The sequence below is a fragment of the Callorhinus ursinus genome, unplaced genomic scaffold, assembly GCF_003265705.2.
Source record: "Callorhinus ursinus isolate GAN/ISIS: 27379988/994484 unplaced genomic scaffold, GSC_fseal_2.0 scaffold2, whole genome shotgun sequence".
Lineage (NCBI taxonomy): Eukaryota > Metazoa > Chordata > Mammalia > Carnivora > Otariidae > Callorhinus > Callorhinus ursinus.
Window position 1 is genome coordinate 78,871,103 of NW_027397064.1, and position 16,226 is coordinate 78,887,328.

Below are 16,226 nucleotides of genomic sequence, written 5' to 3' on the forward strand. Positions count from 1 at the left end.
CCACTCGGACCAAAGAAAATCTTGAGGCATTCTGAACCTTAAGTCACAGACCCTCAAAACATCCAAAGAAAGAACTGAGGGGTTCATGAACTTGGGCGAGAAAATAATCATTTCTTTAATTCTACCAACTTCTACCAAATTTAACATTTCCTTCAATTACTAATGTCAGCAAAAGGCAAAATAGTAGTAATGGTAATACTAGGACTAGCAATACAACAGAAATAACAGTTCATTTCACTGTCATATTACAGTGGTTTCAATTGTCAAAATATTTATACTTATCACTACTTCAAAATTAAGACAATTAGACTCAACTCTAGATCCTGTCAATGTGTTAATAAAGCATGTAAATTACAAACTGTTTTAATATTTTGATAACTTTCAATATAACTGGTTTATGTGATTTTATTTTATGCATTTAAAACATCATTCTGATTCAGGACCTCTTGCCCATTTTTTGACTGATTCTTTTTGGTGTTGAGTTGTGTAAGTTCTTTATATATTTTGGATACTAACCCTCTATCGGATATGTCATTTGGACTTACCGTCTCCCATTCCGTAGGTTGTCTTGTCATTTTGTTGATTGGTCTCCTGAGCTGTACAAAAGTTTTTTATTTTGGTGTAGTCCCAATAGTTTATTTTTGCTTTTGTTTCCCTTGCCTCAGGAGACATTATCTAGAAAAATGTTTCTATCGCCCATGTCAGAGAAATTACTACTTATGTTTTCTTCTGGGAGTTTTAAGTCTCACATTTAGTAGGTCTTTAATCCATTCTGAGTTTATTTTTGTATATGGTGTAAGAAGTGGTCCATTTTTCCCACTGTATATTCTTGCCTCCTTTGTCATAGATTAGTTGAACATACAGTAAGCACAGGTTTATTTCTGGGGTCTCTATCCTATTCTACTGATCTATGTGTCTTTTTTTATACCCGTACCATACTGTTTCAATTACTACAGCTTTGTAGTATGTGCATCTTGAAGCCTGGGATTGTGTTGCCTCTACCCTGTTCTTTCTCAAGACTTCTTTAGCTATTCAAGGTTTTTCTGGTTCCATACAAATGTTAGCATTATTTGTTCTAGTTCTGTGAAAAATGCTATTGGTATTTTCATAGGGATTGCATTAAATCTGTACATGGCTTTGGGTAGTGTTAACTTGTTTTTTTTGTTTGTTTTTTTTTTTAAGTAGGCTCTACTTCCACTGTGGAGCCCAACACAGGGCTTGAGCTCATGACCCTGAGATCAACACCTGAGCTGAAATCAAGAGTCAGATGTTAACCAATTGAGCCACCCAGACACCTCAGTAGTACAAACATTTTAACGATATTGGTTCCTTCAACCCATAAGCATGGAATATCTTTCCATTTGTCCGTGTCATCTTCAATTTCTTTCATCAATGTTTTATAGTTTTCAGAGTACAGGTCTTTCACCTCCTTGGTTAAGTTTATTCCTAGATATTTTATTCTTTTTGGCACAATAGACATTTTTCCAAGACCTACAAATGGCCGAAGACATATGAAAAGATGCTCAACATCATTATTCATCAGGGAAATGCCAGTCAAAACCACAATGAGGTATTACCTTACATCCATCAGAAAGGCTACAATCAAAAAGACAAGAAATAACAAGTGTTGGTGAGAGTATGGAGAAAAAAGGAACACTTGTGCACCACTGGTGTGAATGTAAATTGAGGCAGTCACTGTGGAAAACATATGGAGATTCCTCAAAAAATTAAAAGTAGAATTACCATATGATTCAGTAATTCCCCTCCTGGGTTATTACTCAAAGAAAATAAAACCACTAACTTAAAGAGATGCATGTACCTCTATGTTTACTGCAGCTTTATTTACAAGCCAATAGCCAAGATATGGAAGCAACCCAAGTGTCCATAAATAGATGAATGAATAGAGAAAATGTGGTGTACACACACACACACATACACAGGAATATTATTCAGCCATAAAAAAAGAGTAAGATCTTGCCATTTTTGCAACACCATGGAGAGAATTAGAGAGTATACAGCTAAGTGAAATAAGACACAAATAGTATGTGATTTCACTCATGTGGAATTTAAGAAACAAATGAACAAAGAAAAAAAGAGACAAAACAAAAAGCCTCTTAAATACAGAGAACAAACTGGTGGTCGCAGCCGGGAGGGGAAAAGTAGAAAGGGAAATAAAGGGGATTAAAAGTACACTTATCTTGATGAGCACAGAGGAACGTATATAATTGCTGAACCACTATACTGTATACCTGAAACTAATGTAACAATGTATGTTAATAACACTTAAAAAAAAATCACCTTGAGGATTTTTACCAGACTGCAAAGAAGTCCAAGTCACAAAAGGTTAAGAAGCCTTGGAAAATGGTTCTTAAATCAGATGCAACAGCTCCCACTTGAAACATTTTGGGGTTATCCCAATTGGAATGCTACCAGAAATTAGCAGGCAGGGTATCAATAAACTTCCTGCTATGCCTGTGACAGTCTCATACATCCAACAAATTGCCAAAAACGTGCCAGTCGAGAAACACCTCAAGGATCAAATAAATGGCAAGATTACACTCTTCAGTACCATGCTTTCCAAAGTTTCCAAACTTAAATGTTCATCCCAGAGTATGCTGGTTTATTAGAACAACTCTCTTCATTCAATTCTCTAGCGTACACCACCCACTGAACAGATTTTCATCACTAAAACTGATTTTCCCCCATGACCAACTAAATAATCCAAGAAAAAAAAAATCACTTCTAAAAACAAATACAATATTTAACTATCAATTATTCAGGAGTCAAGTATTACTGTGAGGATTAGCTAAAGATTCAGTTTTCTTTGTTGTTAATTTTCAAAGTCTTCAATTTTCTTAATCATTTTGATTGTTAAATGCTCTGCCAAGAACAGAGATGAAAGGAGGAAAATATACATATCAATTTGCTAATGTTTGACAACTATAGAAATATATGTAATTGACTGAAGAAAAAAATAAGAAACTATACCACAAAATAATGTATGGAGATACTCTGTATATTTTACTTTTCCATATTCCTTCACACTTATTATCCAGTACAACTGAAAACTTATTAATAAAATAGCAGTTGCCTGTATAAGGCACTGACTTAAGTCTACAAAAAAGTTCATCTTTAAGATTACCTTTTGAGATGCTCCTCATTAAACAGATGAAGCAAAGTGGCTTAATAAGATGAAGTAATTTATCTTGCCCAGCGGGAAAGTGACAAAGGCCACGAATGGAACCTAAGTCACAATTCTGAAGTACCAACTTTATCAAATTAGCACTACAAATAAGGGCTGCTTGTGGACTCCCCAACCAACCACCTCATATCCTTTGTCCACACTCCTCTCCAAAAACGGGAAGTGAGAAAGCTGGAAGTAAAGATATGAGTTAGAGAGCTAGCAGAGAAGCTGACTCTTCCAAACTGCATTCTTCTGACTGCACAGTGATACTAGCTGGCAAGAAAAAAGAAACCAAAAAGCATAAAAAAGAAAGTGGTGCTAAGGAGAGTCTGGAAGTGGCATCATCTTCCTCCGCTATTAATCCCACAAAGAACAGTGGTGTATGGTAGACTAGACACACCCAAAGTTCTGCTTCATTCAAGTGTAGACAAGGCAAAATATAAACAAGGATCAATTTTAAGATAAATTCAAATAATCATGACATACTACTGTTATCTACATTGATCTCCTTCATGGCTTATTCCTACCTATCATCCTTTCCTCCTCATGCTGTCCCCTACACATTCATTACTGTTTTTCTACCTCAACTTTAGTTGTAATTAAACGAAGATGCAGAGCTGTATGTTTAATAATATAATCAAATTCAATCCCAGTGTCCAGTATACTGGTCAATGCCTGTATTATAAACTTTCTATCACCTAAGTGCCTGGATAGGTATCCAGCCTGGGCTGAGTAAAATGAAGACATTATACCTTCCTTAAGGTATCTGGGTCTAATGGGAAAATAAGGATCTATTTTCTCACTCTCTCATGCAAACAACCATATCCATCCATACACACAAATGGACACACCCCTCAAGTGAGAATCATGAGATACTGGAAAATTAAAATAAACTTAAATGGTAAGGTATACTAAAAGTATACCAAAATTCGGAACATTTACAGCAATGAGTAAGATTAGTACAGACAGTGAAAGAAAACTTCATGAAAGCAAGGGAACTGAACATATCCAAAACATACAGAGCGGACTTCTCTATTTATCTCCAGGAAAAATCAGTATCAAACAGTAGATAAATGTAACTGTAACGTCTCCAAAAAAAAAAAAGACTCTAAACCAAGTTAACAGCATCGCAATAAATAACTTTTTATTTTTTTAAGATTTTATTTATTTGACAGAGAGAGACACAGCGAGAGAAGGAACACAAGCAGGGGGAGTGGGAGAGGGAGAAGCAGGCTTCCTGCTGAGCAGGGAGCCCGACGTGGGGCTCGATCCCAGGACCCTGGGACCATGACCTGAGCCGAAGGCAGACGCTTAACGACTGAGCCACGCAGGTGCCCGATAAGTAACTTTTTAAAGAATTAAAGTTTACCTACAATAGCATCTTCTTAACAGTCTCTCACTTGTTAGTTCTTTTCATCTACTTAATATTCTGGACAATATGCCTAGTAGGTAGAAATGCGGATTCACAGATTCAAGTAATTTTTAGACCCAAAGGTACTTTAAAGGTCACTCAATCCAATTCTATTTCACAAATGAGGAAACTAAAGGCCAGGAAGGTTAAATAATATCTTTGAGGTCACACGAAAGGCATCCTTTACTACTCTAAAAATTAGTATGAAGGGTATGCTTTCTTTAAAAAGACTTTGGAGACTTATAGTCCTTAATTTAAATTTCCTTTAAAAATTGCAATACACACCCTACCATTTTATTGTAAAATATGTAAAACACTGTTATCTCATTAAAACACCTTACAAACTTAAAGTTTATAAAAACACCCTAAGTGTACAAATTCACCTTGGGTCAAACCATGGATTAAAACAATTTAACTCCGACTGTCAATCAGAGAAAGACATGTATCATATGATCTCACTGATATGAGCAATTCTTAATCTCAGGAAACAAACTGAGGGTTGCTGGAGTGGTGGGGGGTGGGAGGTATGGGGTGGCTGGGTGATAGACTTTGGGGAGGGTATGTGCTATGATGAGCGCTGTGAATTGTGTAAGACTACTGAATCACAGACCTGTACCTCTGAAACATAATACATTATATGCTAAAAAAAAGAAGATAGTAGGAATAGAAAAATGAAGGGGGGGAATTGGAGGGGGAGACGAACCATGAGAGACTATGGATTCTGAGAAACAAACTGAGGGTTCTAGAGGGGAGGGGGGTGGGGGGATGGGTTGGCCTGGTGATGGGTATTAAAGAGGGCACATATTGAATGGAGCACTGGGTGTTACATGCAAACAACGAATCATGAAACACTACATCAAAAAACTGGTGATGTAATGTATGGTGATTAACACAACATAATAAAAAAAATAAAAAATAAGAAATAAAAAATAAAGCAATTTAACTTCACAACTTTTGGTCATTCTGTTACATATACACCACTAGGAAGTCTCTAAAGGGCAGCTACCTAACTAAAGTCTCATTCTCAAGGGTAGCCCTTAACAGCACGTGGCCCTAATCACCACCCCGGTCCCCCGTCAGACTGTCAGACTTTACAGGTACATAGATACCTGATGAAAGCCAAACCAATAATGCCCTCTAACACCAGGATCTGGGGTTTTGAAATGAAAAAAATGTAACAATGATGAGAATAATAGCTAATATTTACTGTTTAATGAATGCCCACAAATTGTCCCAAGTGCACAATTCATCCTCTCAACAATCCTGAGATTTTATAAATCAAGTTAACCTGCCAGAGGACTCAAAACCATTCAGTCTGGCTCCAGAACATATGCACATAACTATTACCCTATACTACCTCTCAAAAGATTGGGAATTGTTAGTTAAGTGATGTTAATATCACTTGCTGCTAAAGGGCCCAAAGCTTGCCCTGGTTCCAGGCCTTCCCAAGCCTTGACTGGTCAAGCCTTCTTTGGGGTCTTTGAGACAACACCCAGGAATCTTAAAGAAACCAGATTTGGTTTCTGGTTTCTGTACTTGAAACTAACCTAATGATCCCACCTGTTAAATATTTTTAGGCTTCATTTTTAGAGAACTGATACCGATGAAATCTAAACTTACACCATAGATAAATCATTCCTTTACATCTTTTTAAAAGAGAAATGCGTTTACAAAAGGCATTTACTTCAAAGCTTCTTTCATATCATTCCCCGAGGCAAAAAAAAATTTTTTTTAAAGATTTTATTTATTTATTTGTCAGAGAGAGAGAGTGAGCAAGCGCACAAGCAGGGGGAGCGAGAGGGAGAGGGAGAAGCAGGCTCCCTGCTGAGCAAGGAGCCTGATGCGGGGACTTGATCCCAGGACCCCAGGATCATGACCTGAGCTGGAGGCAGACACTTAACCCAGGACCCCGGGATCATGACCTGAGCTGGAGCCACCCAGACGCCTGAGGCAAAAACTTTTAATGACTCTTCCATGTTACAGAGTAATAAATGACAGAACAGTGGAAATGTAATGAACCTTTGGTATCACCTAGTTCTCAATCCACTCTTTTTATAGATGAAGCAATATAATGGTAAAGATCAGAGCCCTAGAGTCAATCACTCATAGGGTTTGAGTTCAAATACCGGCTTTACTATGTTCTAGTCCAGGTAGGGGTGACCTTGCGCAAGATACTTAAATCTCCAAAGCCCCAGTTTCTTCTGGAAAATAGACAATAGTACCTACTACACATCCTGCTGTTGTATGAATAAGTTCTAAACCATCTACTGAGTTTAACAAAGTGCCTGGCACATACTCAACATATTCACTAACACACACTCAGTAAATGGTAGCTGTGATGGTAGTGATGAATGACCTGATGCTCAGAGAAGGAAGGCAACTTTCCCAGATCATTTGGCCACTAAGAACAAAAACAAAACTAGAAACAGACTTCACATTTGCAAGTCAGTGCTCTTTTTTCTACACCATCCTATAAATTCCTGGGCCTAATGTTGGAAACTATCTATAATCTGGTATAATTCTAGCCTTCTTTCAACCTTGTCTCCACCCCAACTTTTATTCATTCATTTGCCAAATATTTACTGAGTGCCTTCTTTGTTCTGAACAGTTTCTAGGGTTGAAGATATAGCACAGAACAAAGGAAGGGGAAGAAAAGTAAAAGCCATCTGTGTGTCCAAAAAAAAAAGGGAGAAAGAGTTAAGAGAAGGACCTGCTCAGAAATGACACAAGGCTACCCTCCTGAAGTTTCTATCAGCAGGGGATGATGGGATTGAAAAGGACATAAAATACCTGCAACATGGAAGAACCTTCCTTTAGTCTACTTAACATCCATAGAAATTGTTTTTTTTTTTTTTTAAAGATGTATTTATCTGAGAGAGAGAGAAAAAAAGAAAGAGGATGTGAACAAGCACACAGTGGGGAGGGGCAGAGGGAGAAGAGACTCCTAAGTCAACTCTGCACAGAACGCAGAGCCCCACGCAGGGCTTGATCTCAAGACCCTAAGATCACGACCTGAGCCTAAACGAAGAGCCTAAACCAAGAGACAGACGCTTAACCAACTGTGCCACCCAGGCATCCCAACATCCATAGAAATTGCTTTAAACATTCCTGCACTCAAGTATTTGCTTCAATACACACTGTACAACCAAACCTGAAAGCCCAAATTGTTAAATCTCTCTCCAACCCCTCTATACATTCCAGTAACAGTTTTCTCTCTTAACTATACTGACATTTAGCTTTTTCTAATGCTCTTTGTCAGGTCAACTTAACCTGGTAGTTTTTGCTAACTTTCCAAATGTTTTAGACTTCAATGACTCCTTTAAGTTCTCTGAAGTCAAGATCTGTATTCTATTCTTCTTTTAATTTTAATCCTAATACTCCAGCACACAGTCTTACAAATACTTTGTCATACTTACCCCTTTAAAATAGCTTCCCAATGTCATATTTAAGTATTTAGCACTCAGATGATACCTGGCTGGTATTTGCTTTTGTTGAAAGAATAAAAAATGTTTTTACAAGATCAATTTACAAATCTGTATTTTATATCCTCTCTAGAACCCTATCATGAAACATGAAATGTATTAGTGCCAAAAATAACTTTGAAATGTGAGAAAGACTGAATATATTCCTACTCTATCATTGAAAATGTCCCTTAAAATACTAAGATAATACCAAAATTAGGCAACTAAAACATAAAAGGAGAAAAGGCAATTCAAATCAGTCATGGTCCTTTTCTTTAAAAATAAGCAGAATCACATGCATCACGTAGATTTTGGTTAATGGTACACGTTACTACAAAAAATATCTTACATCAATCTACGTACACCTATAAGAATAATTAACACAAGATAAAAACTAATATTGCAGCCATACCTATGTATAAAAAAATTCTATATTTAAAGAAGCCTCTCACTCAAGAGGGAAAAAAAAAGGCTTGGTATTTATGTATATGTTATACCAAGGCAAGAAACCAAAAAGAATTCCCAGAAGAATAATTTACCAAATTCTGTTAATGAATTTTACACACACACACACACACACACACACACAGTGTTTCACAAAAACATAGATCTTGGTATAAAGGCTTATTCAACACTTAACCAACATTTAGCAAGCATATATTATGTGCCAGGCACAGTTCTGGGGAACGCAGAACACATTAATGAACAAAATACGCAAAAATCCTTGCCCTTAGAAAGGTGACATTCTACTAGGATAAAATCTAAATAATAAAATAGGACAGGTTCCCACAAATATCTTGTATGCTAAGATAACATAAACATTCAGATAAACACAATGGTGCCAGGACCGGGAAGCAAAGCTAACAAACTTCTAAGAAAAAAAAGAAAAAGAAAGAAAATCTGAAAAGCCAAAAGCAAAAGTCAGACACAGTTAAGGGATGAAAAACTACATGTAATAATTTAATATTCCAATCAAATTATAAAAAGTAAAACATTATTTACAAAAATTATAAGGAACTTGACAATAGTTCAGAAGCTAATCTTTGGTTCTGTAGGAAGTCAATATGAAGCCTAGTGGGTTTAAGAATGGTTTTTGTGATATTAAAGGCAAGGGCATGAATTCTAGTCCTGCCAGTTACTAACAGTGAGACCCTTAGTTTCTTCATCCATAAGACAAACAATAATACCCCACATGACTGTTACAAGGATTAAATGAAAACCAAAAACAAAGCAAATCAAATATCCAGATGGATGAACATATCAACTCACCAGAATACTATTCAGTAATAAAAAGGAATGGACTGATACATGTAACAAGGACGAATCTTTAATGCATCATGCTGAGCAAAAGAAGCCGTACACAGAGTATATGAAATCCATTTAAATGAAATTCTAGAAAAGACAATACTAATCTAGAGGGAGAGAAAGCAAATGAGTAGTTGCTTAGAACTACTAGTGGAGAGGGACTGACTTGCAAAGAAGCACGAGGGAACTTCTTGGGTGTTTGAAATGTTGCTTTATCTTGATTGTGGTGGCATTTTCTTGGGTGTACACATTTGTCAAAACTCATCAAACGCTATGCTTTAAATGAACACATTTTATTGCAGAAAAATTATACCTCAAAAAAGTGGATTTTTAAAAAGGATTAAATGAAATAGTATGTAAAGTTCTTAACACATTATCTGGGACACAGAAGTATTAAAAAAATGGTATTATCAAAAACATCAACTACCACTATACAACATTCAGGGTGAGGTGGCAGAATCACCAATCACCTGATCTCTCTGGTTGCTTAAATTCGAAATAAACGAATGTTTACAGTATCTGACCTAAACCAAGTGCAATGAGGAGCACGACAGAGATCAAGTTTAGGAGGATGCCAACTGGCAGACCTTAGGCAAAAGACAAAATAAGGAAAGGGAAGAGAAGATGGCTGCATTTCCGAAAGAAAACAAAGAGCTAAAAGAATGAGAGTGCTATCAATGCCAAAGAACACCTAAATTATCTCACCTAAGTATTATCAAAATGTAACTCAAAACTGAGTCAATGACTATATAAACTAAGTCTAATAACAATCCTATAGATACAGTCCTTAATTTTACTGGGGGGCAGGAAGAGGGGTAAGATCCATGAAGGTGGTTCAAGTGAAGTTAAAGGATTCTGTCAACCAAACAGGAAGGGAGGCCATACTGTGGACAGTTTAGAAATACAAAGCAGCAATTATAAATCCACAAGCCAAGGTTGTTTTTTGTTTTTTTTTTTACAAGTCTACATGATTAAAAAAATACTTAGGAAAGTAATTAAAACATGTTGTTGATAATGGAAGTTGAATTGAAATACAACTCAAGGGCGCCTGGGTGGCTCAGTTGGTTAAGCGACTGCCTTCGGCTCAGGTCATGATCCTGGAGTCCCAGGATCGAGTCCCACATCGGGCTCCCTCCTCAGCGGGGGGTCTGCTTCTCCCTCTGACCCTCTTCCCTCTCGTGCTCTCTAGCTCTCATTCTCTCTCTCTCGAATAAATAAATAAAAAATGTTAAAAAAAAAAAAGAAATACAACTCAAGTGAAACACAAAACATTTGAGATTTATATTTTACCGCTGCTTAGAACCGTTGATCAAGGAAAAGTATTTTTTTGAAGAACAAATTCTGCTGAATAACAGAAACCCTGTAAATAAGACCAGAAGAACTGAACTGGCTGTCACTCATGAAAGCACAAGTCTTCTGACTTACCTGTTAACTTAAAAGATGAAAAGAAAAAACTAACACCCCAACTGGACATTCTGGGAAGCAAAAGACTTTAGACTGTAAATCTCAACTGTCCGGGTTTGTTTAGTTTTCTTTTGATTTTAAGTACCTCCACTTACAACACTGAAGCGGTAGAAAGGACAGGACAAAGAATCAGAAGTCCTGGGTTTCAACTCTAGTTCCACCAAAAGTTGGATTTCTTCTTCCCTAAAACTGGGCAGCTGAAGCAGAGTATTGAAAATAATCCAATATAATCTAATTTCCAATCTCTAGAGGGAAACCACAACTCCTACTGAAAAAGTTAACAGTGAAAGGGTTAAACATTTATTTTTAAAACATCATTAAAAAAAATAACTGCAAGTTTTCTTCCTGAATTCAGATAAAATACCAAGATATATGTGGCAAACTAAGGACCTAAAGCAATAAGTATATTGCTGATCAACGTTCACAAAAAGCAATTTATCTTCCAGGAACTAACTGTTCATTCTAGAACAAGTTTCCTGATTTCAGTTCTTCCCAAACCAAAATAACTGGATCCAAGTAATTACACACGCTATTGATACTCATAAGCTACCTCTCATTTTGTATCAAAACCCATAAAATAATATTAATAGAAATTTAACTTTGTGGAACACAAAGTTGTGTTTTTTAAAGTTCAATTCAATTAATTCTCATATGTACTATAACTTTATCTCAATTATCGTCCCCGTGGAAAATTGAGCTAAGTTAGAAATAAACTTTAAAAACAAAAAGAATTTCTCATATGACTTAGATCTAAATCCACTGCAAATGTTTTCTTTTGGGGGGGTTCATCTTATTATTTGAAAAGCTAAATACGGAATGTTCATCCCGATACTACTGCCACATTCATTTTCTACTTAAAGTGCAAGACTTTCAAATAACCAAAAACCAAAGAGAAATGTGATTAAATCACAGCAGAAAGTAGTAATAACAGGGTAATATAATAAGGTCAGAACTGGAGCAGCCAATCAAAGGCATAAAAGCATTTCCTGCAATATTAATAGTCAAAAGAGAAAACCAATCACAGAAACCTCGAGCCTTCTTCTGACAGTCACAGAAGCAAGAGAACCAATCCACGCACACCCAGGGTTGACAATAAGGCGGGACCGCAGGTTCATTGAAGAAATTCTTGAGGGTGCAGTTACTATGAAGTTCGCACGCAAGTAACACCACTCCAGAGTCATAAACAGTCAAGTGAGATAAAATTTATCCGGATGCAAAATCCCGTCAGGGAGAAAAGCAGAATTTTTACAGAAAGCGCTGTATTATCAAAAAACGTAACTGTCAATTTAGATGCATTAAATCCTCAACTTCTAGAAGACCCTCCTCTCCGATGACAATTCTCGGGGATACGGCACGGGAACGGGGCAACGCCAGCAGCTCGTTGCTTAACATCCCTGTTTGCTTCCTAACGCTGAGCGCCGAGTGGGCGCCTTCCCGGCCAGGCGGGCAGCGCCGTCCCTCTCGCGGCCGTGGAGCTAGCCGGTCAACGGCTCTCTACCGCTACACCCCACTGGGTAGTCGCGGCCCCCGCCCTCCCCCGCCGCAGTGCTGCACCGCCTCATCCCGCTGCACCACCGCCGGCTCGAGAGCGAGGTTTACCTTGCTAGGAGGAAGACGTTTGTTTTGAACGCGTTTTACTTTCCATAAGTCACTTCAAAGAGAACCCAACGCAAAACTAAATTTGAAAGTGGGGGAAAAAAATCTTTCCTATCCAAAGGATCCTTTGCCCATTAACCCCGCGCCGGAGACAGGTTGGGAGGAAGGGGGGAGGTAAACAGAGGCCGTACGCTAAGTGCGGCCAGAACATCCCCTGCGCCATTCCCGGCCGCCGCTTACGGCAAGGCCCCCTTACGGCAGCGTAAGCGGCGCTGCGAACTAATCACAACACTGGGACGCAACAACATGGCGGCCGCGGGCGGGCGCTGCGCCGGCCGAGAGGGTTTACGCTACTCCGCCGGCGTAGGGTCCCATGCGTTGGAGCGGCAGAGGCGCCCTCCAGCGAGCGTAAAGCGCTCTGTGAATGGCGAGGCCCGACTGACAAAGGGGAGGGGGGAGGAGGGAAGGGGGGGTAATAAACACTCGAGTCCCTACCGATTCCTCCTCCTTCTCCATCCCGGTGGGCATCTGGGGCACGGCCCGGTTGATGGAGACGCAGTCGTTGAGATCAGGCATGTCCTTGCCGCGGTAGATAGGCAGCGGTTTGGCGGCGTCCAGCGCCCGCGCTCGGAAGGAGAGTTTACTCATTGTCTCCCCGCCTTACAGGAACAGCCCGGGCGGCGGCGGCGGGGCGGGCGGGGAGGGGGGGAGGACTCCCGCCGCCTCCTCCACCTCCTTCCTCAGTGCAGCGCGGCCGGCCCGCTCCTCCTCCTCCTCCTCACTGCCCCCGGCCACAGCATGGGCGCCCACCCCGCCCGAAAACAGCCCCCCGCCGCCCGCGGCCGCTTCCACACACTAGATCCGCCGCTCGCCCGCCCGATCCGCTCCCTGCGCCATGGCCAACATGGCGGACATTACCACAGCGGCGGCGAGCGATCCCGGCAGCCCGCGCGAGAGCGCGCCCCCGCCGCGGGGACGCGCCTCGCCCTCTCCCTCCCTCCCTCCTTCCTCTCCCTTCCCCTCCCTCGCCTGCCCACCCACTCTCTCCGCGGCGCGGCCGGCCCGCGGGAGCGTGCTCAGCCTCCGGCCGCTAAGGGGAAAGAGGGCGGCGGCGGCCCTCGGCTTGCCGGCCCGCGTCTAGCCTGTGGCAGGTGCCAGGTGCGCAAGTTAACCCGTGCCCCAGAGCGTGCGCCTCTGCCTCCGCGGCCCCGACCCGCCGCTCGCTGGGTGCCCCGAAGGAAAGCGCTGGGTAAAACACGACCGCGCGAAACAGCGCGTGTCTGCAGAGGTCCGTGAGCGGGAAAGGAAGATGTCAACCAGGGCACAACATCCACCACCGAGCCTGTACTTAGAAAGCGCTATCTCCACGGTGTCCCGAAAGCCGGCTAATTCGCATCCTCCAATTCGTACATCCCGGGGAGGTGCGAAAGGTCCATTCCGTCTGCCCACTCAGAGCGGCGCAGATCTTCGGGTCCCGCCCGCCCCGAAAACCGCCCTGCAGCCCCAGCCCTCCACCCTGCATCCTCTCTTCAATACCTGCCCCAGAGAGCTCTTCGTGGTAATGCATCTTCACTAATCGTCACCTTCTCCGGGAAGATGCTTATGGCAGCAGTGAGGGTTAATGTTTGAGGCTGCCGGATGCAACAAGTGCCCTTGAACCTGTCACCCAAACTTCTTAGAGTTATTTAATGGATGGGAGATACTTCTCTGATTTCAAAAACAGAGTTCTTAAGAGTTAAACTTATAAAAGTTAACCAAGGCAGCACACATTTCTGAAGTGGCAGGTGTGTGTAAAATATTAGGTATTGTGGAAGAGGCAAAGAAGTTTGAAATTAAGTTCCTGCCCTCATGGAGCTTTCACGTTAATGGGATGACAGGATGGTTGTAAAGATGAGTAACAATAAGAGAGGTAAGTAGTTGAAGAACTGGGCAACAGGAAAGATAAATGATGGGAAAAAATTAAAAAGTGTAAATACTCAGGGTGCCTGACTAGCTCCGTCGGTTGAGCATAGGACTCTTGATTTTGGCTGAGGTCATGGTCTGAGGGTGGTAAGATCCAGCCCCATCTTGGGCCCATCTTGGGCTCCTACCCCCCAACCGAGCCCTCTTGGGATTCTCTCTCTCTTCCTCTCCCTGCTCCTCCATCCTGCTTGTGCACACTCACTCTCTCTCTTTAAAAAAAAAAAAAAGTGTAAAAAGTTTACACAGGAGATGACACATGGCCGGAGAACATGATTAGTTACCAAATGAATTGTACAGGCAATAATTGCCATAAGAGATCAGAGAAAAGAGACATTAGCTTGAATTTGTTAGAGTTCTAAAGAGGAGAAATGAAGTAGACTCAAATTTAAAAAGTATCAAGACTATTGTTGACATCAACTTTGGTTAGCCAAGAGTTTCTTGGTTAGTCTTTAAGCATTACAGTTTTTGTACAAAATCCCTAGGAAAAGTGTAACATTTTACCATTTTCTTTTTTTTTCTAGGAAGTCTTTGTTACAAATAATTATTTTTGTGGTTATCCCAAATGATTTTATAAATTTCATAATATTTATATGTCTGACTGGTATCCATGAAATATCAAAAGTGCAGTCCCCATCCAAAAAAACAAATGGATGTACTGAAAGGCTCTGATTAAATTGATTATTTTCAGGGGCACCTGGGTGGCTCAGTTGTTAAGCATCTGCCTTCCGCTCAGGTCATGATCCCAGGGTCCTGGGATAGAGCCCCACATTGGGCTCTCTGCTCAGTGGGAAGCCTACTTCTCCCTCTCCCATTCCCCCTGCTCATGTTCCCTCTCTTGCTGTGTCTCTCTCTGTCAAATAAATAAATAAAATCTTAAAAATAAATAAATAAATTGATTATTTTCAGGAATAAAAGTAACTATATCCTCTTTCATTAATGGTGGTTTGGTTTGGTAAAATTTTTATACTTTTAATGATTTTTGGTTTTCCATGATGTTTTCTTAGGCAACATTCCACCAAATTACAGCTTTCCAAAAGTTGTAGTTTCTTGTATAATTCTTTTTAAAATTTTTATTGTTATGTTAATCACCATACATTACATCATTAGTTTTTGATGTAGTGTTCCATGATTCATGGTTTGTGCATAACACCTAGTGCTCCATGCAGGATGTGCCCTCTTTAGTATGGTATCATTTTCATTTTAAAACCAGAATCAGGCTGAATGTAGCTTTCTTTTTGGATCTAAAATTTATGCTAAATTTTAATCTAAAATTTGACACTGATACCCTAGTGTCCCATTACCTTTAATCAGAAGTAATAACACTCTTGTTGAAAAGTAAATTATCAAACAATGAAACCTAAGGTTGTAGTAAAAGTGAAAAAAAGGAAAGGAAAAATACCCTTGTCTTTTTTATTAAGGCTTTATGGAATAGAATTTGTATTTAATCGGAATGACTAAGGACCCTTTTTTGGCAATGAAAGCAAAAGAAGCAAGTCAAATTGTTAGATCTCTTGTTTTTTTGTCATCTACTTATATTGCAGCCACAACTACGTATATTGCATTAATATGAAATACTTTTGAAATACATAATTTTTTTAAATGGAACCTATACAAAAATCACATATTGTTGGATAGGATGTTGAAATGACTGGTGTGTAATATTTTTTTTAAAGATTTTTATTTATTTATTTGAGAGAGAGAGAGAATGAGAGATAGAAAGCACGAGAGGGAAGAGGGTCAGAGGGAGAAGCAGACTCCCCGCTGAGAAGGAAGCCCAATGTGGGATTCGATCCCAGGACTCCAGGATCATGACCTGAGCCGAAGGCAGTCACTTAACCAACTA

At 39.9% G+C, this 16,226-nt stretch overlaps 1 protein-coding gene across 2 annotated transcripts in view; it reads right to left on the minus strand.

Moving 5' to 3' along the window:
- The window catches only part of EPC2 (enhancer of polycomb homolog 2), a 121,994-nt gene extending 108,636 nt beyond the window's left edge, over positions 1-13,358 (minus strand). Inside the window, exon 1 of one of the 2 annotated variants that reach the window (XM_025856172.2) lies at positions 12,917-13,358. In XM_025856172.2, coding sequence (XP_025711957.1) covers positions 12,917-13,069 — 153 coding nt within the window. In that variant the 5' untranslated portion in view covers positions 13,070-13,358. The remainder of the gene's footprint in view (positions 1-12,916) is intronic. The other variant, XM_025856165.2, reaches the window with a different exon arrangement.
- Positions 13,359-16,226: the final 2,868 nt, after the last annotated feature.